The sequence below is a fragment of the Salarias fasciatus genome, chromosome 23 (assembly GCF_902148845.1).
Source record: "Salarias fasciatus chromosome 23, fSalaFa1.1, whole genome shotgun sequence".
Taxonomy (NCBI): Eukaryota; Metazoa; Chordata; class Actinopteri; order Blenniiformes; family Blenniidae; genus Salarias; species Salarias fasciatus.
Window position 1 is genome coordinate 4909080 of NC_043766.1, and position 22971 is coordinate 4932050.

The 22971-nt window shown below is 41.7% G+C and overlaps 1 protein-coding gene across 4 annotated transcripts in view; it reads right to left on the reverse strand.

Annotated features, from left to right (window-relative positions):
• The window catches only part of LOC115381359 (cyclin-dependent kinase-like 5), a 39524-nt gene extending 16888 nt beyond the window's left edge, over nt 1-22636 (reverse strand). For all 4 annotated transcript variants that reach the window (XM_030082666.1, XM_030082665.1, XM_030082667.1 and 1 more), the window contains exons 1-3: nt 22503-22636; nt 19742-19776; nt 153-198 (exon numbers count right to left, since the gene is read on the reverse strand). In XM_030082666.1, coding sequence (XP_029938526.1) covers nt 153-198; nt 19742-19776; nt 22503-22566 — 145 coding nt within the window. In that variant the 5' untranslated portion in view covers nt 22567-22636. The remainder of the gene's footprint in view (nt 1-152; nt 199-19741; nt 19777-22502) is intronic.
• Between the last annotated feature and the right edge of the window lie 335 nt (nt 22637-22971).

Genomic DNA, 22971 nt, shown 5'->3' on the forward strand with positions numbered 1-22971 from the left:
GTGGATGTGTGTGTGTGTGTGTGTGTGTGTGTGTGTGTCAGTGAACAATGGGATGAGAGCCAGCGGAAATAAAAGTGATGGACTGCTTGAAAATAAAAATGACAAGCCTTCTCCAGGAAGAACTCTTTTCAAAAAAATGAATGTCCACTTACCTTCACTGTCCTTGAATTTCTTAATGGCCACAATTTCATTTGTCTCCTGCAATAAAAACATAGATGAGCTGGAGAGAAATCAATGCTGCTTTTCATTGTTCCTGGTAATGCAATTTACTGCAAAGTGTGATAGCAAGACAACAAACTCAACAGCAAAAAGACGACAGTCGATGTGACGGTGTCACTGCTGCGAGGGCTTCCCAGCAGAGCAATTTCTAGATCGTTTAATTTGCAATATCAAGGTATATATTTGAGGCAAAATCTGCAAAGAATAAATAGAGGACTTCAGTAACTGAGAAAACCTGTAATCAAGTTTTGAATCGACATTATTTTTATATGTCATAAAACACTGCAGTCCTGAGACTGTGCAGGGCCACACCTGACGACACCTGACGAAATCTGTACAGGCAACAAGACGAGTGCTGAAACTCAGAGTCACTCAACATTTACAGCGGAATTGTTTGCGTACATTCAGACAATCAATGCATTTGAATCCACAATGCCGACATCTTGCCTATAGTCTTTCTAAATAAGGCCGCCACAGTAAACTGTGATCAGCGATCGCTTCATAATTCCTCCTCTTTAATGTTCACTCCAGACGCCTGTTTTTCTCTCAGCTTAGTTCACTGGAAAATTACCGATAATAATCCTGGTTTATTCATTCTGCACCCCAGGCAGGAGGTGTGTCATACACGTTGCAGTACACATCCATTTAACAGACATTTTATATGCTGTTAAAGGTCCTTTTTGAAGCGGATAATTGTTCTCAGTAAAAATGGAAACAGCATAAATCTGATGGCAACACCTTGGAAAAATTTCCTCTTACTAGGATTTGAAAGCATTTGAAAGGATGGATAATTTGGTGGAGGTTTAACACTGTTGTTTAATGTTTTAAATAAAAAGTAAAAATTATAGTACTAGCTGTTTTACAGGGGATAAAGAAATGACACACACCGTTATTAACTTGCATTGTAATCCAAAAGCAAGGTGAACTAATTAATTTAAAGACACTACACATGGAAAAGGTGAAAAGCCAGCAAAAAAAAAAAAAAAAAAAAATTGTTGCCACTTAAAAGGTATGAGCGTTATGTAATAGTCAACAATTGAGAGAGTAAATAAAGACATTGGGCGCTAATCAACAGTGAGTCACTGTGTTTCACATCATCCCTTCATCAAGTCCCACCACTAGCCCCGTTTCTCGACATGTCCTAGTTAGGCCGAGTATTTCTGCCTATGGCTCAGAGCTGTGCTCCACTTTCTCCCCCACCCTCCTCAGAAAGCCAGAGGCGGCGTCGCACCGCTCCAACACGGATCGTAGCGGCGAGCGGCGAGCGCTCCTCCCAGCGCTCAGACATGTGAGATGACTCACAGCGGGGTCAGCTTCATGCGCATCGCTGTTCCATGCATATGCAGGAAAGCTGGAGCGACGGGAGATCAGGAGCAGATGAGTACTGGCTAAATAACCAGTTTTATGTCTGCACCATCTTCTCTGAGGGAGGAATTAATACCTGGTCAGTCGCAATTCAAACACGAGCTTCAGAGGGAGGAATGATAGACTTCAGTGTCCTATAGAGACTTTGGAAAAATAGATTTTAAGTAGGCTGATGGTTGACGATGTGAGACAATCAATAAAAATTGACTGAAAATGTAACCAAGTAAAGATTAAATGCAGATTGGATCATACTGCACACAAAAGTAAAGCATGTTGTCAGATATAAATGTGCCTGCCTATTTATTATGAGGTTAATTCAGTTGCAACAGACTTTCATATTTTGATGTATCTTGATGCTTCTGTTTGTGATGTGAGTTTTGGTTGCATTCTGGACATTCAGTCTATTTTTCTTACCTCATTTCTTAACCAACTGACCGACCCACTGACCAACAGATTAGCTAAAATGCCGTTAACATGTTACCTGAAAGCCACAGCCACTCAAAGACTACCCAGACACCTACATACCTGCCCACCTACCTACCGACCTCCCGGCCTCCCGAGCTCCTGCCCACCTGCCAGCCTGCCTACCTGTCTACATTTGGGTGAACAGAAGAGAAGACTTGCTTGAGCAGCTTCACACGCCAGTCCAGCTACACACTGCACACTACACACTTCGGCGGGTTGGAAATGGCTCTTTCTAGACGAAAGCCACGCAGCAGTGCAGACACAGCTAGCGCTCCAATCTATGGTCATTGTGGGTTGCCAGGGTAACCTACAGACAAGGCGTCATTCGATCGGACTGAAAGGTGTTAGCGCTCTTTGAACGAGGGTTATTTATACTATGGCCAGAGACTGTTCCAAAGGGGTGTGCATCTGCAAGCAGACACACGATGCACTGCCATGTCAGGCCAGCAGTGTACATGCAGTGTGCCGAGGAACCGGAGCCAGACGTAGCAGCGTCCGTGAACAGGACAAGATCAATTCTCTCAGTCTGTCCTCAATTGATGAGTGTGACTGTTCCAGCAACAGACACAAACGGCATTCTCCAGGCTTCATTTACTCCTGACTTTGCATTTTCTCTAAAAATAATAATTTTGACTTGATTTGTAAACTAATTTTGGTTGTGAGCATAAGTGAGATACAGTAAACCCAACCTAGCGATTCTTTACACAGTCATGAGTCATGTACTTTATGTGACTCATGTATTTGTTTACCAAGAAGCTATGTTAGATTGAGCTGAATAAAGTAGGAATACCAAAGAGCACAAAGAGCATGTGAAGTACAGGAGTTTGATTTTTTTCCCTTCAAACCAACAATTCAGAAGAAGTCAGGACGAGAAGTTAATACTTGCATAATAAATTCCAAATATCACATTCGTGTCAAACTGTAGGATGAAGTCAACCGGACTAGCTAAAAGTGTGTAAAATGTTTCACTGTTAAATCAGAAGGGTTCCTCAGTTTTGACAATTTAGATGAATATATAAATGTGTAGCATCAAATCTTATCGTAACTACCACTTTAATAAAATGTACATCTTGCAAAACGTGTTTTCATCAGTTTCTATTTTCCATCAGATTGTATCACATGATGTCAAATAGTATTACACAGCACTGCATATTGTAGTATGTCAAATTTATTTTACTGCATCGCTTCACATGTTCTGGAGTATCACATTAAATGACGTCAAATCGCACTGAGTAACATAATGTATTGTTTCTGTATCTGTATTGTGTCGGTATTTTGCTGTATTGAAACCTGTGATTTAGCATCGTGGTGTTTTGTATCGTAAAAAAGATGGATGTCGGTGCTCACAATGGAGCTTTTCCAACTTAACCTGTTGCTTTGTAGGCTGTAGATTGTGAGGAATAAAACATGTTGTTATCCATCCACACTGTATTTTCTGGTGTCCTGTTACCATGTCCTACTGTATTCTATTGTATGATATTACATTATACTGTTCTGTGGCATTCAGTACCATCAGTATCTGATGGTATCACGTCATATTGCACTATGTCTGTTCTCATATTCTATCCTGCTATTTTGAATTAATTTTATTATGTGGTGTCCCCCCAAGCAGGACGGCATCAGTCACAGCAGAATTTCTTTTACTTTGCTTGTGCACAGCGAACTAAATCGAACACACATTATTCATGCCTGTTGGCAGAGTGTGATTGCGACTGTTTGTACGTCCCCAGCTGCACCCAGGCTTCACTAACCACCTGCCAACAAGAGGGAAGCCTAAATTCCAATTTCAAGACATTCTTTGAAAAGCAGATAGATTGCTGACATCCTTAGCGATATCATTTTGTCCATTCTCTGTGAAGTGGACACAGCGGCATGCCAGAAAATTCACACTTCCCACTGCAGACGCAACACACACGACTGGACACACACTGCGGGTCTCATAAGTCAGCTGTCCTGCAGGCGGCTGTCTTGACCCACACCCCTGCGCACAGAACGCCACCCAAAAACACCCAACTGGTGAATTCAGAACTCCAGAGACCGAATGTCACCCACTGTGGCGCTAGAATTCACAGCAGATTGTAGTCGTCATTAAAATCACTCCAGGTTTTTTTGTGCATCGGGAACAAACTGTACGAAGCAGCGCAGTCGGAATGAAAACAGGATCTGTGAAGATGAACCGCAAAAAAGTTGTTGTACTGATCTCACATTTGTTAAGATTCCTCCCCGAGGACGCGTGTTACAGTTGAAGAAGTCGTGTAGGACACCAGGTGCTCTGCATGGCTTTTATGTTGCGGTTCCTTTTAAAATGCTTCCCAACTTCCCACGAGGGGATGAACTCATTTATGAGCGAGCGCAGTGAAGTCTGGTTGATAATTACAGATTTTTCTATGAACACAAGCTGCCATTGTAGGTACAAGTGTGTACAAATAAACCCATTTCAAGCCACGCACCTGAAAGGTGGTACAACAAGAACGTCAAAAACAGCAGGGCACAAAGGTGAGCACATTACTACACGGCCAAAAGAGAACCTTATAGATGCAAACGATTGAAAATACGTGAATAGCAGCGCCGTGTAAGCTGCTGAAAAGCTGTACTTGAGTAGAGCTGCTTTTATTGTCTCCTCAATTAGGCGCGTCTTCAGTCATGTGCACAGAGCTGCGTTGTAGCTGCTGTGACACACAACCTGAGCTGTCAGCGCTGTGTGGGTCAGTCTGATGGCTGATTCACTCGTTAAGTTCAGCTCCACAATCAGGATGTTAGCGCAGTGCTTCTGGAAAGAAACTGGTTTTTGATGTCATGACAACAAGAAGAACCGCCAACATGCAACAAACAGCGCCCATAAAGGGACGCTAACGTTTATGGAAGACTGCTTATGCAGGGGCCACAGTAATGACAGAATAATGAAGAAATCAGTCACTTTAATAGTTCAATAAAGATTTATTCCCAGGGGATCGCACTGTTTTAGTATAGAAGTCATAACAGAACGGCGGCCCGGGCTGAGGGATCGGTGGCAGAGCGGAGAGTAACCTGCTGATAGCAAAGTAGTGTTAGCATCCAAGGTGTGCTGGGTGGGTGAGTGAAAATTCATGCTGCCATCATAAGCCTGAGGAGAAACACTGTGGCCGACAAGGTTTATGATCCTTCAGCAGATTTACCAAAGAAGGCTCAGAGTTACGTCATTTCTTGCACTTTTGGAAACAACAAAATTCAAAGAGAAATTTTGAGCTGCAAACGGAGGACCTGCTTCAACACAGTCGACTGTACGGAGGTATTGTTCAGAACTGCATTACTTTATGATGTTGAAACTGCATATATTTTAATTGGACAACGTCATGTTTCAAATTCAGGTTTGTGATTGGATATTTAATTTAATGTAGACATTTCGCAGTGCACTTTCTTACTGAGAGACATGGAACTGGAGGTTTTGCCACTTTTAGTTGACATGCAATCATTTCACTCCAGATGATACTGTGCTGAATGAAGCCTTTGAGGAAAAAGGAACTGTGCTAATGCATCACAGGTCCTAAGGATTCAGGCCTGAGTTATTAATATTACTTGAAATTTGAATTCTTTCATGTTGCTAGGAGGATGCGGCTGAGTTAGTTCAGATATAATGAACCGCTCCTCCTGCGGTCACCCGGAATTTAGTGAAATAGAAATCACTTATCTCTGTCTCTCTCAAGGTGAGGCCTTTAATCAGCCTGCATTATGACCACACCCTAATCAGCTCATTTCACAGCGGGTGTTCGGCCCGTAAAACATCAGGAAAGCAGCTGACGTGGTCTCTGCTGCGGTCATGATTAACGCTCATACTGAGGGATTACTTACCCGTTTTAAACACTGATGCCTCAATTTAATAACTATGCATATATCACCCACTGGAAATGATATGAGACATCAAATTAATTACTAAGGTTTTCGCTGTTCATAATCTTGATTGAATCAGTCATCTCTGGTGCTTTCCGAGGTGCAGTTAGTCAGTGGAGGCTGCAGTGTTAGTTTGTGCATCACGCCGTCCTCTTTATCCATCTGGCTTGAAGAGTTTGCTGCTGATCTTCACCGAGCTCAATTGTTGTTGATTACTTAGATTTTTGTTTTTTTTGTCAGAGACACATTCAAATTAGTATGTCTCTGTTTACGTAGATGAAACACAGAAATCAAGTGGGAACGGTTCAGCTAGAGAAACTTCTCACCACAGCCTTGTCGTTCTGTACATTGACGAATACTTTAAGCGCAAGACCAAGAAAACATTTTTTTTTATTTTAGCGGTGACAGGGAAATTACCAGCACTTCAAGTAATTCAGACAGACGCCTGCAGGTGACATTCAGTACGGTCGTCCCTGCAGATAGTTCACACAGAGTGCAACAATAGAGTAACTGCAAGCAGAGGTAATTACATCGATGGTAAAAAGGATTTCTCTTAAAAAGCGCTGTTCCGGCGCTTTAGCAGCCTCTAAACCACTTCACATTACGCTGCTGGTCACATTCACCCATTCGGGACACTTTCACACGCCAGTGGAGGCAGCTGCCACATAATGCACTCAGTCCGTCCACTGGTAATGCAGAAGTTCACCCCCCAGAAGTGAACTCACACAGAGCGCTACACTCACTGTGTGACGGCGTATCGTCTTTTAATGATCCTTCATACTATGCTGATGTTTATAAAATTTTTATTATGTACATGCTTTTTTTGTTTTCCTCATTAAAATGAAGATCCCAGAATTATTTTCTTTAGGGGGAGGCCCAAAAGGAGCATTAGCCTGTAAATCTACTCTGCAGCACCAGTCCTGCAGTTGAAGAATTAATTTAGGAAAGGATGAATCATTTTTAAATAAGTATGGTAATCCTGTGGGGGAGTGCAGCTGCACAGAAAATGAGGGTAAATTACATGAGATTGAACAAAAAGTTTGTATTTAGCTGGAGATTTTATGCAATGCCACTGAACTTTTAAAATGAAACTAATGCAGGAAGTCTGGCCTTCTTCGAGGTTTCAGGAAAGACGTCGTGAACAAAAATATTCTGAAAGCCTTTATCTTTTTTTTTTTTTTATGTGAAAAATGTGGTTCATAAGGGTTAAAGGTGATTTTTTAAAAAAAAGAAAGTTTGAATACTGTATTGAGAAAAACATAGGCAGATATTTCTTATTTCACTTTAAAAACGTAAAAAGAAGAAAAACTTCCCAGAATTTTGGGCAGCAGAAGTTGCTGGTTTGAATCCCACTGCTGTTTAACCAGCCATGTGTCCACTTTAACAGGAGAACTTTCTGTGTACCTCTGGTGTGTCTGGTGTTAAAAAAAAAAAAGGCAGCCAAAAAAAGAAAATCAGCATCCAGGACGTGCGCTCCAAAAAATCTGCATAAACAGGTGGGCTGGCCTCGGACAGTCTGAGTTCAACAGCGCTTCGCACCCAGACCTGAAATAGCCTCCAACTACCCGGGGAGGATGACGACTCTTACACTGAGACCGGAAATGTGTGTCCCTGCTACATCTTCCTGTCACCCGCTCCTTCTCATCGGACCACATCGGCGACGGCTCCACTCAAGGTGACCCATTTAATGTTCGATGCGATCGTCCTTCTTCCCTCTCCTGTCCCAGTTTCTGCTCACTGGCAGCGAAAAATAGCTGCTCCCTTCAAAAGGGGATGACAGACTTTTTTTTTTCCTTTTCTGTCCTTCCACCAAATAAATCTACATCTTATTGACACTCAGCTTATTTGGGAGGAATAAAATTTAGGCAGAGCGCATCGATGCTATTTTCTGCGGAAGACACAAAATTCGGTTATGCAATGTGAAAACCAAGCTCGACCAGTACTAAAGTAAAAAGATAATGATGAAAGAGGAACATTTATGATGGAGATAGGACAAACAACAGATGACTGCAGAGCGCCGGTGACTCACTTGATGCTACACGGCCATGGCAGCTCCTGAAACTGTGATGTGCTCATTAGATATAGTCAGTTCACTAATGACCAATTTTTGGACTACTGAGAGGTCTCTCTGGCCTATTTACCACGCAGGCACAAGCAGGAAGCAATTGAGAACATTAAGGAATCATTTCCAGGTGACAGGAGTTTTATTTATTGGCAGGTGAAACCGACATATCATCTGAAAGACTGCACTGCAAAAAAAAAAAAAATCCTTAAATCAAGAACTGTTTTCATACTGCATTACATTTGTGGTCACTGTTTAAGTACGCATCAACCGACTGTTTGTCTTTGACTAATTAACATGTGGTGTGTGTGTGTGTGTGTGTGTGGGGTGGAGGTGGTGTTCTCAGGCCATCTGATCTCCATAAAAAAATAAAATACTTCACACAGTGACTACTGAAGCGTCCTTATTACATTTACAAACCCAGCGATGAGATGGTGTAATTTTTTAATTCCTCTACACTCACAAACAGCATAAATGAGAGAACGCGTCCTCTGCAGGACCAACAATTCATTACATCTGTAGCGAACAACAACACATTGCTTACTATCTACCAGGATCATTACCTCTGCGATCCCTGCTCAGCTGAGGTTCTTCTTTATGAATCCTCGTCTCGCTTTTCTCTTCTTTATTTTTTACTGCACCTTGTCACCTCTTGATTACCTCACTCTCATGACTGACATCTTGAGTTACGCTTCGAGTGGCACCACTTTGCTTGCATGAAAGCAAGAAAGATATTAGTTTTTAACTTTTTTCCTGGTTTTGTACTTTCTTAGCGTATCGTCAGCATCGGAAAAGAACACGACAGGAAAAACGAGCCACATCCTCCACTCTGACTGGTGTACAGTGTATGGGAGCAGGGGCTGAATATATGGAGCTCAGTGGGCAAATAACCACGACGACGACCCCAGCGTTTTTATTGATTAAAAATGTCATCCAGAGATCACATGAATATCTCTGCTTTCATTTACATTAGAAGTAATTTTTTTGTGGTCGTCCTTGCGCAAGTAAGCCATAGCTGACAGAGATCAGGTCAAAGGTCAACGGAGAAACAGTTCTCTGGCTTCTTCAAGGGTCAAGTGCTGCTGGAGTTCTTATATTTTCCTTTTCCTGCCATTATGCTACCTCATGTTGGTTTTCTCTGCATCTTATTTGTACATTCGGCGTCCTGAGACCATAAGGCTGTTTTCAATGTGTGCAGTATTGAGGGAGCTTGGCGGCCATGAGACCACCACTCTGAGGGGACCCTCGGGAAATTCTGGGTTTTAGTGAGAAGCTTCCTGAATTCAGATTTTAATCATGGCTGCGTGCATGCGGTGGTCGGTTTTTCTGTGTTTACGCGACGATGGCCTGATGCATATCAAAGGGTGCTGATATTTTATTAACTAAAGACCTAAAAGCATCAGCGAGCATCATGATGATGATGATATATGACTTCTTCATCGGCTGTGTCACAATGAGAAACGGCACGGCCTGGATCACACATATCGCTCCAGCACTGCATGGCGGAGCGTGTTCCCTAGGAATAGCTTCCTGTTGGCATGTGTTGTGTCGCTGGCCCTCAGGGCTTCTGTGAACCCGAACCATGCCAGGAAAATGCAACCCCCGGCCACGGCGCCGCTGCCAGGAGCGTTCGCCATAAGAAGCGAGTATTGTGCCTGCAGACTCCTTTTGGCATGTGCCACATATGTTCCTGCTCACTTGCTAATAATAGGATGACTCATGTGATCATGTGAGTCTTTCTGCTGCTCGGTGGAGCGCTTGCTGTGTGTGCCGTTCACTTTCCGATCAAAAAAAAAACTGCTTGTTTACGTTTAATTACGTGATTGATTATGCAGTGCAACCTGTGAACATTGTGTATTACTGTCTCCAAACTTTCCCCGTCAGTATAACTGATGGAGGTGGCCACTTACCGAGCAAGGGAAATTGATTCACTTGTTTACTTAGCTGTCGGTTTCTTTTACCGTGTCAAGTAACACATGGACATCCCTGTCAAAAGCTATTTCTATCCACAATCAACTCAAGCTAACATCTTTCCTGTTGATTTTCCATGCCGATGTGTTATTAGCCGGCGTTCTCACGGAGCATCAGGAGCAGCAGTCGCCCTCTTCCTTTTCCAGTCAGCTTAACTTTTACCCAACATCCCAGTGAACCTTTTATTGCACTGTTTCGCTGTAAAACTTTGGATAAATTGCTGCTTTTGCTGTTTTACCTTGCCTTTAATTAGAAGCAGTAAATCTTATCTGCAGCTATTAGAAGACAGGTCGAGATTGTGCAAAACACAGCTGTACCTTCTAACTTTACAGCTTCTGCAGGACTGGAGGACAAAGCCAGTTTAATGTTGAATTTATGCTCGAGCATTATCTTGACTTCAGTAGTTAGCCTTACTTATTTCCTTTATGTTTTATTCAATTAGATTTTTCAATGCTTTTTTTTCATTTTAATCCCCCCACAGCTGACACATTTCTGGAATACCTTGAAAGAAAACTTCAACAAGCATATTCACTTTCTGTCAAGACTGCACTTATTGCTTCATTATTCACAGCTCAAAACATTCTGGCCGTCCTCACTTTATCTTTCTCCAACTTTTGTGAACAAAATGTTTCACCTTAATTTTTTTTGGCAAAAACTGTCCACTAGGCCTTTTCTGGCTAAATCAAATATATATGACCATCAGCAGGTTTTTCCTTTGGCGGTCCCACCAGCAGTTTCAGACCTAATTTACAGCAGGCATGGCTGTGGCCCACACTTCTGGAGTGATTCACAGCCATTCCAAATAGTGCTCCTCTTCCCACAAGAGACTTTTCAGGCTTGTCCCAGAAGTCGCAGAATACATATGCAATCTATTTTTGTCAAACTGTGCAGAGAAGATCAAGCAAGACTGGAAGTTCCTGCATGGAAATCTTACTTTTCTACTTGGTGGGGAGTCAGTATTGATGATTTTTGCCCTCAGTCAGATCATCATCTTTTTGGGATTACCAACACCTGATGCCATTAGAGCCGAGGAGCTGGGGGCTGTGGGGGCAATCAATTCAAAAGCTGCAGCTGATCGGTCAATAAAGACGGATAAAAGACTAATCAATAAAGACAAAACAATTTATCACCAACAGGAGACACACATTTCGAAAAATGACTGTATTTATTACGCTTTTTTTCATGTTGGATGACAGGGACCTGCAGGTGTATCAACGGAGGACAGTGAGATGCAGAGTGCAGATGTAAAAAGGTTTAAACTCTTCGGGTTCATCTACTATTCAAGCATTTTCAGTCTATTAATGTGAAGTAGTGTCCAGTTCGCTTTAAAATGTCAATGGCTGCCTCACGTGAGTCTGTAATAAGCAGATGAATTGAGTACTGGTAATTTCATAGCAGAGATCAACGCTGACAAAAAAAGAAGTTAGTTTAGCAAATGCAATTTTAAGTTCTGTTTTGATAGGGAAAGTTTCCATCTAATTCCTGATTTCTGACAGCGAAGACGATAACAAATTAATACGATGCAATCACTGCACGCTGTGAAGATAAAGAGACCTTTTTAAGGTTCATTTTTATTTAACATTTATCCACTTTTTTTTTTTTCTCCATTGTGGGTAGACTGTTTCTCATTGATGCAAAAAATACTTCAGGCATGCCATTTATAGACAGCGCTCTCTTTGAAATGCAATTATAATGCAATCAGAACACCCCCACAGCCAGAGTCAGATCTATACATCCCCTGCGATTATTGATGAAATAAGACATAAGTGCTCCAAATCTTCCTGTTGCTGACTATCTACCGAGGAGGCAGAGGCTGTCGATGTTTCACTGCTCTGACGATAAAGTGGCTTGGGAAACCTGTTCATCAGACGAACGGCTCATTCAAGGCGCCGCTGTATGTCGTACACATTCCTGAGAGGTGTTCAGCGCTTAAACAAATACAGCTGCTCTGTTTACCTTCCAACTCCCACACTTCACATGCCGCCACATGCTACAGCGCCCCCCCCTAGTGATCATATGCAAGCCTCGTGCAGGATTTAGATTAGCTTCAAGGGTGAAGACTTAAGGTACGAGTTCCAACAAAGGATGGTGGAAGGTCTAGAAGCAGAAGGATATCGACGACAGTCGTGGCAGATCAGCCCAAAAATGACATGACGACAGTTAATTATCCCATAAAACAAACTAATTCAAAGAGGATTCTACATTAAAAACAAGTAATGAACATCACCAAAGGAACCTCAAACTGTGATTTATTTTTTTAGTCAACTGAGGGCCACTTGTGAGAGCGCTGGCTTTGTAACCCACGCTGAGCAAACATGCTTTCTGTCGTGTGTCAACGAACTCAGGGCCACGCCGAATCGAGCAGAAAGGGTGGTTTCCACTCTCGGTGCTGATATGCCCAGTTTTGTCAACAATGTGAATCAACAAATGCAAGTTTAAAGTGTAACTTTGTGAAAACGCTGATTCAAAACACACACAAGCACCAGTAATAACAAATATGGGTCCTTTGGAAAGACCTATTTAAAGTCAGTATATAAAAGCATTATTGAGTATGTGCGCTAATATTGTTAATACACACCTACCCAGATTTGAATGCATCAACAAATTTAAGAATTCGGGCTTCCAGTACACGGAAAGATAAGTTACCTGTCTGCCTTTAGATGTGGCATTAACCAACAATGCAGGAAGTGAAACTTAAGAATTTTAGATAATAAAGGAGAATAGAGGTGAATTAGGTCAATTAGCAGTGAGAATGAACAATGTGTAGTTATTGATCTATTTTTTAAGCACTGCAAAACTAAAAAAAAAAGAGCTTACACCTCGATCAACACATGAAACAAACCATGTTTCCTGAGACTTGAGGGTTGGTCACTTTTACGTGGAGCTTTAACTCTCAGTTTCACCTAAGTTTCTCAAAGTTTTAGGAGAAAAAACATAATTTTAGAATTTTTTGGAGGTTCTAGTCATTTTATAACAATGCATTGTTGTGGTGTGAAGTTGTTACTGGTTCACAGGGTCTTTATACTCAGCTCCTTCTTTCACTTTGAGTCTTTGGAATAACCAGCGTATTCAGTGAGAAATTGGATATTGAGCTGGAGAAACAGCTGCAGAAAAGCTGAACTTCCTACCAAATCTTTCCAACAATGAGTGCGGTTGGAAATGTATCCATCCCTCCTCATTAGTTACTGTTGTGTGAATCTCACAGCTTTCCACCGCTCTTTCAGGAGAGACAGTTTTGCATGTGTGCATTTTCCTTCTGTTTCTTTTCAAATAAACCCAACCACACGATGAGTCACCGCTGAAACAAACACAATTTTCTGAAATATGTTTTGATTTCAATCTTTTTAAAGAAATACGACGTCGTCCATGTTCCACAAGTACGTTCAAGGCTCCTAATTAGGTTGTAGTAAATCAGCATAATTGGTGGAGTTTTGTCAAGCTTTAGCAGGGAGGACAAAAAGTCCTGGAGCGCCTTTACAGCTCGAATGGCAAAAGGTGGAGAAGTGGCTGCAGCGTCCTTGAAACTGCTTGAATCAGTGAGCCTGCTCATTTCCTGTTAGCACACCGGAACAAAACAATACGGCCAGAGCAGAAAGTAGGCAAAATGCATTTCATTTGGCTATCTGTTTACATGGAAAAGAAATAAATGAGAGATGAGCCACAGCCACAAAACAAAAGCTCCTCTGCATCTCTATGGGTTCAACTTATTTGACAAACAGCAAGTTACAGTTCTGCTGTGAGTACTCTTCTGTTTTTAATGAAAAAAGCTGTGAAAAATATTGGATTTGCAGTAAGAATGAAAAATATCTCAAGCTACAGAAGTTATGTGTACAGATATGTTTCTGTAGCTCATAGCTTGTGTGATTTACATCGGACGATGTAAATTTGGGGATTGTTGGGGATGATCACAGTAAAACGAACGTATATTGTATAACAGCGGTTCCAGCATTTTCCCCCCTGGAGGTCTAAATCATCTGAGTCTGTGGTCACAGAGTCCATTCAGGCCTTTGATAATCAATACAGCGAGGCTAATCGCTGGCTAATATATTTACTTTCATGCCTACAAATGGCAGAACCTTCAAATTGAAGAGACAGTTTCCAAGTCTGCCTTAAATTCTAAATAGTGCCTTAAATTTTTTTTTTATTTTTCTGACATGCACAGGTCATGAAAGTGTTTTATAGAAACAACCTTGCATCGATAAGCATTTCAAGCAGCGCCCACTGCTCACCAAAAGAACGCTTCATATACATTTCAAGAGGCAAAATCGAAACACGGCTGCATGTTCAGCTTTTTGTTTACTGTGTTTTGTTTAATGTGGCAGAGAACTCTGAAAAAAAAAAAAAAAAAAACACTGCTCCTAATTTTTTTGTTTGTTTGATTTATTTTTTAAGGCTGACCCAGTTGAGTTTGCAGCAGCATGGGTGAACAAGGCACTCACACACACTCTGGTGGGCACCGGCCTGAAGAGGTGCTCCCAGTGGGACTATTGTGTGAAAGCATCCCACCTGGAGCGAAACCCAGCACCACAGTCTTATTGACATTTGGTTCGATAACTTTATAGGCACGCATTTATCAACAACAGTATTGATGCACATGCTGTGTTCAGTAAAGGCCTCATGGAAAGGAGCTTTAATTGCTCTGTGTAGGAGTGACACATAAAAGCTGAAAATATAATTGTGGAATATTTTGAAGTGCTCCATGCACCTAATAAAATGGAAAAGGGTGGTGCAGAAAAGGAAAAGCTACACAAAGTACTCGGGGACACGCCACATAGACAGGATCCTCTCTGTGTGGCCATGCTAACTCATCAGAACCACAACGCTATGTAAGCTAGTTTAGCATTCGGACCAATGAGTGAAAAAGGTGTGAATACACTCTGAAATAACTTTCACGGCAAATTAAAATACATTGACTAGCATTAACACGTTGGTTTGGACCCATTACACACTTTGCTATGGGACTCTCAGTCAGCAGTCTGTGTCTTTGATTGATCCGCTGATCTATTGTTGGAGCTTTTGAAGAACTACTTCAGCAGAACAGGATCAATGAAACCCTCCATTACAACGACTGACCGCAGATTTGATTATTAATAATTTTTCACCGTACCTATGATCTCTGGGCATTACTAGCATTAAAATTATAGAAGTTTTGTTTATGTTATCAAACAAGAGAAGCACTACTATGATCATCATCAGAATTTGGAAATAGCTCAACATTCAGCAAACAACTGATCACGTACCTTGACGTACCTTGAAAAAAAAAGCACATGGAAAACATACACACTTCACTGAGAAAGGCCCAACGCTGCTGCTTTTCAAAGAATACACGGTAATTAATAACTAAGTTATCGTAACTCGCACAAAACTGTTAATAATCCTTGAATACTTATCAAGTTCAAGTAGAAGAGACAGTGCTACACAAACAAAAATTCATACCAGAGAGCTCCAAATAGCATCCTAACAAACAGTTTCTGTCAGAGTTCTTCTATGAGAGCCACTTTCAGTCAGTCCAGGCGACGCCGGTGTCTAACCTAATAAATCAGATGTGAGATTCTGCACACAGTAAGCCGCCGGCTTTCTAAATAGGTTCACAAGAATCTGCAGACACCGATGAATGCACATTTGTCTATTTCTATCCCTTCTATATTTGGCCCCACATCTTCCTGGACCTAATTATTCTGGTTAAATACATGCATTGTATAAACCAAATTTAAGGGGCGTGCCACTGGTGAAGTAAGTGTGCTCTGTCACAATGAGCAGCTGCGGCTCCATATAAATGCAGCCATTTTCTCAGTCCGGCACGCTGCCGTCACAGCACCATCAGACCTCTCAGTCAGACCGTGTTCTCCTCCGCTATGTAGGAGTCACACATGCATGTGTCAGAGTGCATGGAGTGCATGTTTGACTGCGTGCCAGAGTCCATGTGTGTGTGTGTGTGTGTGTGTGTGTGTGTGTGTGCGCGCGCACATAATTAAGCAGCATGGATCCATGTTAGCCTTTAAATAATTAAATAAATAAAAATAAACATGTCAGTACATTCACACTAACAATACAATATTTTCCAGATGGCATTGCTCCACATTGATCTGCGGCCAGATAATCCGCTCTCCTGTTCTTTAACACGTCAACGTTAAAGTCACCAACAGATATTCCATCAAAAAGGCAGTGCGAGGCAAAATGCCACATTAATGGAGGACTGTTTATTTGTCATGTGCTAGAGAAGTTTAAAAACGTTAAATTAGCTAGTTAAAAAGCTATTATGAAACACAGTAGTTCTGTATTGTAAAGTCACATCAGCTAATGGAGACACAGCTAATGAACAATAATATAACAACTTTATCAGACTGCCTGCAGTAAGGCGCTATCCAGCGCATTAGTCAGGAATAGTAGATGCATAAACTCCCCTCCCTCCACCTCAGACCCATTAGTGTAGTAAAATCTCCCACGACCAAGAAACTACAACATTTCCCTTTTACCAGCTAAGACGAGGTTGATGCACGGCGCCCTTCAGGTCAGTAAGTCTCACAAAGCTCTTGCTTTTTTCTTTCCGGACTTAATGGCTTTGTGTTTGTAATAATCTGGATATAAAAACAGGCAATGTACTTATTTCAGGAAACAGGGAGACGAGAAATTAAGACATGAAAACAGAAAACGTGGAATTCAAGAAAGAAAAACAGGAACACTTAAAAGAAATGGTGTTGTCTTTTCTGCCACTACTTTATTAGGTCGTACACGCTGTGTTTCATGTCGTGTTGCACCTAGCTGAGTGTATTTATGTGAGCTGCGTTGTATCAAATGGAGACACTGCCATTAGCAGCTGCCTAGGCCTGTGATCAATCAGTCTGAACAATGAAGCGCACTAATTACAGCCTGTTATTCCGGCGTGCACCAGGGCTGTCCGCTCTTCTTCGCTTCTGACTGCTTGCCCCATGCTGTTGTCTTTTACGCGTCTTACACTCAGGTTAACTGACGGGCAACAGAAACCAAGCTAATAGATACACCGACTGGAACAGAACACTGCAGTAACGGAAAAAAAAAATCACAATACAGGCAAATGAATGACAATAGCAGAACATGAAAGAACATTAATATTTCTGATGAGCAGGGCTGAGAAAGTGCTTTGTCTCTTTCCTGCAGATTTCTGTAAGTAGGAGGTAGTTAGTCTCTCTTATTCATGCTGGATTGCTGTCAATTCCTGGCACAGCCTCTTCCTTAAATGGACTGAGATGACAAGGCTATTACTGCAGTGTGGGTCGTCTGCTTTTCAGAGTAAGGCTTTTTTGGTTTCTGTCGGTCGTTTTCGATTTCCTTTTTCTTATGCTTAAAATTATCAGTATTAGGACGAGCCATCAGAGCCACTCACACGTGGACGGAAACATAATGGAGGAATTTAAACAGACCCATTTGTTATCGTTCAAAGCAGATCTTAGTGCCGGTTGAACCTGAACGTGGAACAAAGGACGAGAACCAGCCATCCGGCACTGCATGTCTTTGTTATCCTCCAACAATGAAAACCCTAATGTCAACTACCTCTCTACTCTCTTTATCTGTCAAGCAAACAAGACCCTCTGATCCGCAATGAGATGGCCTGAAACGATAAGGCTGCCTTTTGCAATTTTTGTTGTCATGGTCAATAAATTCCACATAAATTCGCCTGCCACGTGCCTGTGGCTCTGAGTCTCAAGTCCATCACTTCCTACCTACTGAAGAAAGTAGGCCATGAGGATTTGCTGTGATTGAAAATCAGCTGGGCGCTGAATGGTTTTGAGGAAACGCATAGACCTTCTTCCACCTGAAGCATCGCAGAATGCTCCCACTTTCCCAGCTGGGAGAGCAGCAAATGAAGCAAACGACTGGCGTCCGACGTGGAAAATACTCAAGTCTACAGTGTGAGATGCAAAGACTGGCTGTGGTAACCCCAGTGGAATGGCAGCAGGTGACACTTCTTATGAACGCTGCTTATGCAGCTGTTATTGGATTACTGGATCAATCCACACAGAACTGTCTACCAACTCCAATACTTTCCCCATCAGTCACGTTTCCTTGATATATTGACCTTCAGTTGGTCTTATTGTAAACAAAATGAAATTAATTCTGTCTATTTCCAAATTGCTTGTCATCTCCCAGATGTTCTGTCGGTCACTGCAGCTGTGTGAGACCTGTGAAACTGCCGAACATGAAACGCTGCTGGATTTAAGTGAACGGTGTGAGAGTGGAGTCAGTGTGCAGCGAGGCCCAGCTGTCACATGGGGCAAACACTGGAGCTCCAGATGTCTATAGCAAAACTAACAGTGATCCCAAAGATCCAGAAGCTCTCAAAGCGTCACAGTCTGTTGGTTGCAGGCCATAATGTTTTTACTGCGTTTTTTTAACCTTTATGCAAGCCACTTCCACAGCTCACTGGAATAAGAGAGATTTCTCAGTGAAAAGCTTGGGGCAAACGCAGGTGATTCGGTCTGCAGTCTACTACAATTGCTTTTCACATCACATCAACACTGCACTGGAACTTGAGTGGAGCTGCTCTGAGAACTTCTCCCCGGTGTGCTCCGCCGTTTTCGCCACGCTCGGACCAAATGCTCTGCCTTGACTTCACCTTATAGCTGTGTATCAAATCGGCTGTGTTGAATGAAGCTCTGACGCCTCAGCCTCTGGAAATGCTGGCGCTACAGATTACATGGAGAAGACGTTTTCCGCCTGATCAGTGACGGACTGAAAGTCACAAAAAGAGGAGCAATTACCTGTGCAGACATAAAAAAAAAAAAAAAAACGAACACGCAAAACAGCTCCCTAAAGATTTGTACAAAAGTAAAAGGAAGCTTTCTGTACTCTGCTGATGAATGGTGGTGAAACACAAACAAAAACGCGGTCTAGACAGACACTGGGTGGAAACATCAGAGAGCTCTCGTTTCCACAGCTTGGATAATAACAAATAAACTTCACCTAAAGCTACGTCAAAAAGAAGAAAAAAAAAAAAAGAAAGTAGTAGCAAGCACAGAAATAATGTTGTCGACTACAATAGGAAGGACTGTCTCAGCATGAAAGATTTCAGATTTAACGATGTGTGTTAAAGAAGGCGAAGCTGCGTCTTTTAAACTGTTTACAAAGAAGAGAACTCAAACATTTACAGAACCTATTTTTGCAAATCATCACTTTTTTATTATTATTATTAGAGGAAGTGATTAAATGACTAACACCAAGAAGGAAAAAGTCACAATTTTTTCATGGATGACATTTTTTAAAATTCCACAATTTATTACTTAGAAACAATCACATAAAGAAACAATAATTCTAGATTAATTTTCCTTAATCTGCAACAAATTCTAATATTTTACTTAAATTGACACAAGAAAACAAAACTAAGGCCAAAACATATTATATTAGTCATAGAGAGTCACTGTCAGTGTGTCAATCCAACATTTCTGGAGTTTTTTGTTCGCTATAGATCCCTGGCTCGCTGCTGTTAAAAGCTCTTGCGTTCATCATGTTGTCTAGTCTTACCGTTGCCTGTTATTCCTCTTTTTCTACAAACTGGAGTGGACTATGGGCTACTTGTTGGCTTTACTCGCAGGACAACTCATTAATTTATTGAACTGTTTCAGAAAGTTCTGTTTGTTTGTTTAGCTGAAATTGAACCTATTGTGTTGCATTAACAATGGTGATAAGTTATATACCACACTACCTCTTTTCCAGGCAATAATAAAATAAAATAATTTGCATTTATTTATTTAAAAGCTTTGTTTAGTTTCTGGTTTAACTTTGTTTTTTCTTGAAACACATAATATAATCATTTACCTTATGTCGGCACTTCAGAACAACACCATAGGCACCTGAAACAGAAAAACACACCATTACTTTTTTTCCCTTCACTGAGATTCTTAAAAAAATAATACATGACAGCAGAATCGCACTGAAAATGGAAAATCTGCGTATAGCATGTCAGCCTGATCTACAGTCATCAACAAACAAAGATAAAGCGTATTTAACTAATTTTTCAAAATCAAATGAAATGAACTGGCAAACAATGTATAGTGCAAGAAACTGGGGAGTTTACTGACTGTCAGTGTGGGAACACAAAGCAGAGGCCATGCAAGGTTCCCAGTGCTTCCTACAAACTTATCTGGATTAAGGAAAAACATCCTCGATTAAAAGGGACAGGTGGTTCAGAAAGTAGGACACAAGTGTTGGCCAGCTACTGTAGTTCTGATGTTATCGACCCTGGCAGTCTCTGACACACGCACACACACACACACACACACACACACACACACACACACACACACACACACACACACACACACACACACACACACACACACACTTCCCCCGAGGGTTGAAGAGGAATTCTTGGACTGAAGAGCCATATGATAAGTGGATCTGCGCTCCTTCACACACAGCGGAGATACGAGAAGTGATCTATGCTCTCCAAAACGACGTTTAAACAATTTACATTTCTGAAAGGGGATCTTTAATATTTAACGATTTCCCTGCCAGCTGCAAACCCTCACAGGACTGCCAGTGGCTTCAGGAGTGAGTATCAGCTGTAAATACCAGTTTCTGTCATTTCGAGAAGAAGTGACACTGGTAAATGGATTTTACTTGTACGGCGTTTCTCCGCCACTTGAGCAGTTCCCCAAAGTGCTTCACTGTTAATCACATTCATCCATACAGAGACGGCTGCCATGCCAGACGCCTGGATACATCAAAGATATGGCCATTGTGTCTTTAGTGACAAAATAACAGAGTTTTAGGTAAAAATTGCCATTTTCACAGTTTTCAGAGTCAATTAGGCGAATAAAGCAAACAAATGACACAAATCTGCTTTTATTTCTTACAGTATTTTCCATGAAAAAATCAACGCATTCCAGTATAAATACGTGTATGGACAGAGGGTTAGGATAAGTTTGAGAATAAACCAATCGTCCCAAACCCAAAGCACTGAACTGACTCACGACGAGGCGATATTATAATTATAGAGACGTCAGAATTTTGGACTGAGCACAGACAAAGTTTGTATTTCTTATTCCACATGAAATACTGCAGAAACTGGGAAAATCAAACGTTTCAGGCAAAGTTTCAAGGAAAAACTAGTGTTTTCATATTACTTTAGGACAACAAACCAGGAAAAACAAGACTTTCCACCCAAGGAAGCTGAAGTTTTGTTACGTGCTGTTGTTTATTGTCTATGGAGTCTAGATTTGATTTTGTTTAAATTAAATTTTAAAAAGGTACAAGAACTGATTTTGATCCATTCGTCCAGCTTCTGAAGCCCCCATATAAATTCTATGTTGACAGGGCACTGGAGCCTATTGCAGCCAACATGGGGTAATGTGCAGAATTCACCCTTCACCGATCACAAGATTTAACAGAACATTTGTATGTAAAGAAAATTTACAAAAACATTACTGAAGCACATTGAAAGGGTTAAACCAGCAGGTTAGCTCTACCCACTGCTGTCATGATGCCAAACTTTAAAATTAACAAAAAAAAAAAAACACAAATGGAATTTCACAACAATCAGTGGATTTTTAGAATTCATGCATTTATCGCTTGTTTGATATCTATCTATGTTGTTGGGGCATTAACCAAAATTACAATACTCCAAATACTGTTATTATAAACAAGTACACAATTATGACATGACAACATTGGACAAAAAAACTAAACAAAACAGTTCAACATGTGCTGAAACCATCAGAAAAAAAGTCTTCATCTGGAGCTGGAGGCCATTACATAAGATTCAGTGTATTTTTAATAGCCGGGATGAGCATACATTGAACACTTTCGACCTAAATCATTAACCAAATTGACTGACCTCAAGATCACTGAGGAAAAATCTATGGCGCTGGATCAAGCGGAGCACACAGCCCCATGAGTGCACAGGCAGGGAGCGGAGCTGCACTGAAAAACTTCCACAACTTTACAGTTTAATGTGGCACTGTCAGTGCCGACTTCCTCCCAGGCCAGCTCATCACCGGACAGGCGCTCAGCCCTTAAATTCCAGCTCAAAGTTTCTCCTCCGTGCGTTCCAGCGACACATTATCCTCACATTATAAAACTGCTTGGATGTGGGAGTGGGGTGTAAAAACTGGGACAAGTGGGTGGCCTCACCTCAGGGCTGCTGCCACTTTATATCAACCCAGTGGCTCCAAGCACAAACGAGAGCCAGGAGAAGCCTTTCAGGGGAATTTAACTATCAAATCACTGCGTGCCTTTGCCATTTGAGGCAATGAAAGTGAAACCGCACGATCCACCACTCACGGCACAAATATGTCGCAGCATCTCGCTTCATTTTTTTTCACATGAAAATTTTCTCTAATGAATAAAAAAAATTCTAAAAATTTGTACTTGACCTCATTGAGCTACACAGATCAGCCTTTTAGTGGCCTTGTTCCACAGGAAAATTGGATAAAAACAATCAAATGATTGCTCACTGAAAAGCCTGACCACAAATCTGTGTGTGTGAAAACCCTCGGCGGAGGAAGGCTCAACTTTAGAAGCGAAACGCTGAAACAGACTGCAACGCACATTTTCTTAGCAAATGAGATCTACTCACCTTCACCCACAATCCCAAGGACTTCAAATTTATTCATTACATCACCAATGTCAGGGATCTTCATGAAGTCAAAAGGGATGCTGTGTGGCGCGCATGGAGCTCAGGCTCTGGGGCCCCGGCTACAGGAGAGCGAGAGGCGGCCAGCTGTCGGCTCCCGAGAGGCGCTGGCCGGCGGTGAGCCATAATATCCACCACATGCCTCGTCTGGTGGCTCCTCTTCACCTGCACAACGACCACCAGGCAAATCAAAGGACAGCCAGTTCAGCCGCAGAGAGCTGAGAAACTAAGAAACATAAGACCGTAAACACGGGTGAACGCTCGGCGTGAGAATTGATGCACACAAGCTGAAGAACGGGTTCTTCTAAAGCGCTCTCCCCGAAGTGAAGGACCACTCCAGCAATTTATCATCAACGCTTCCATTAACATAAGTGAACTAAATAAAAAATGATGATTGAAACTAACACCACAG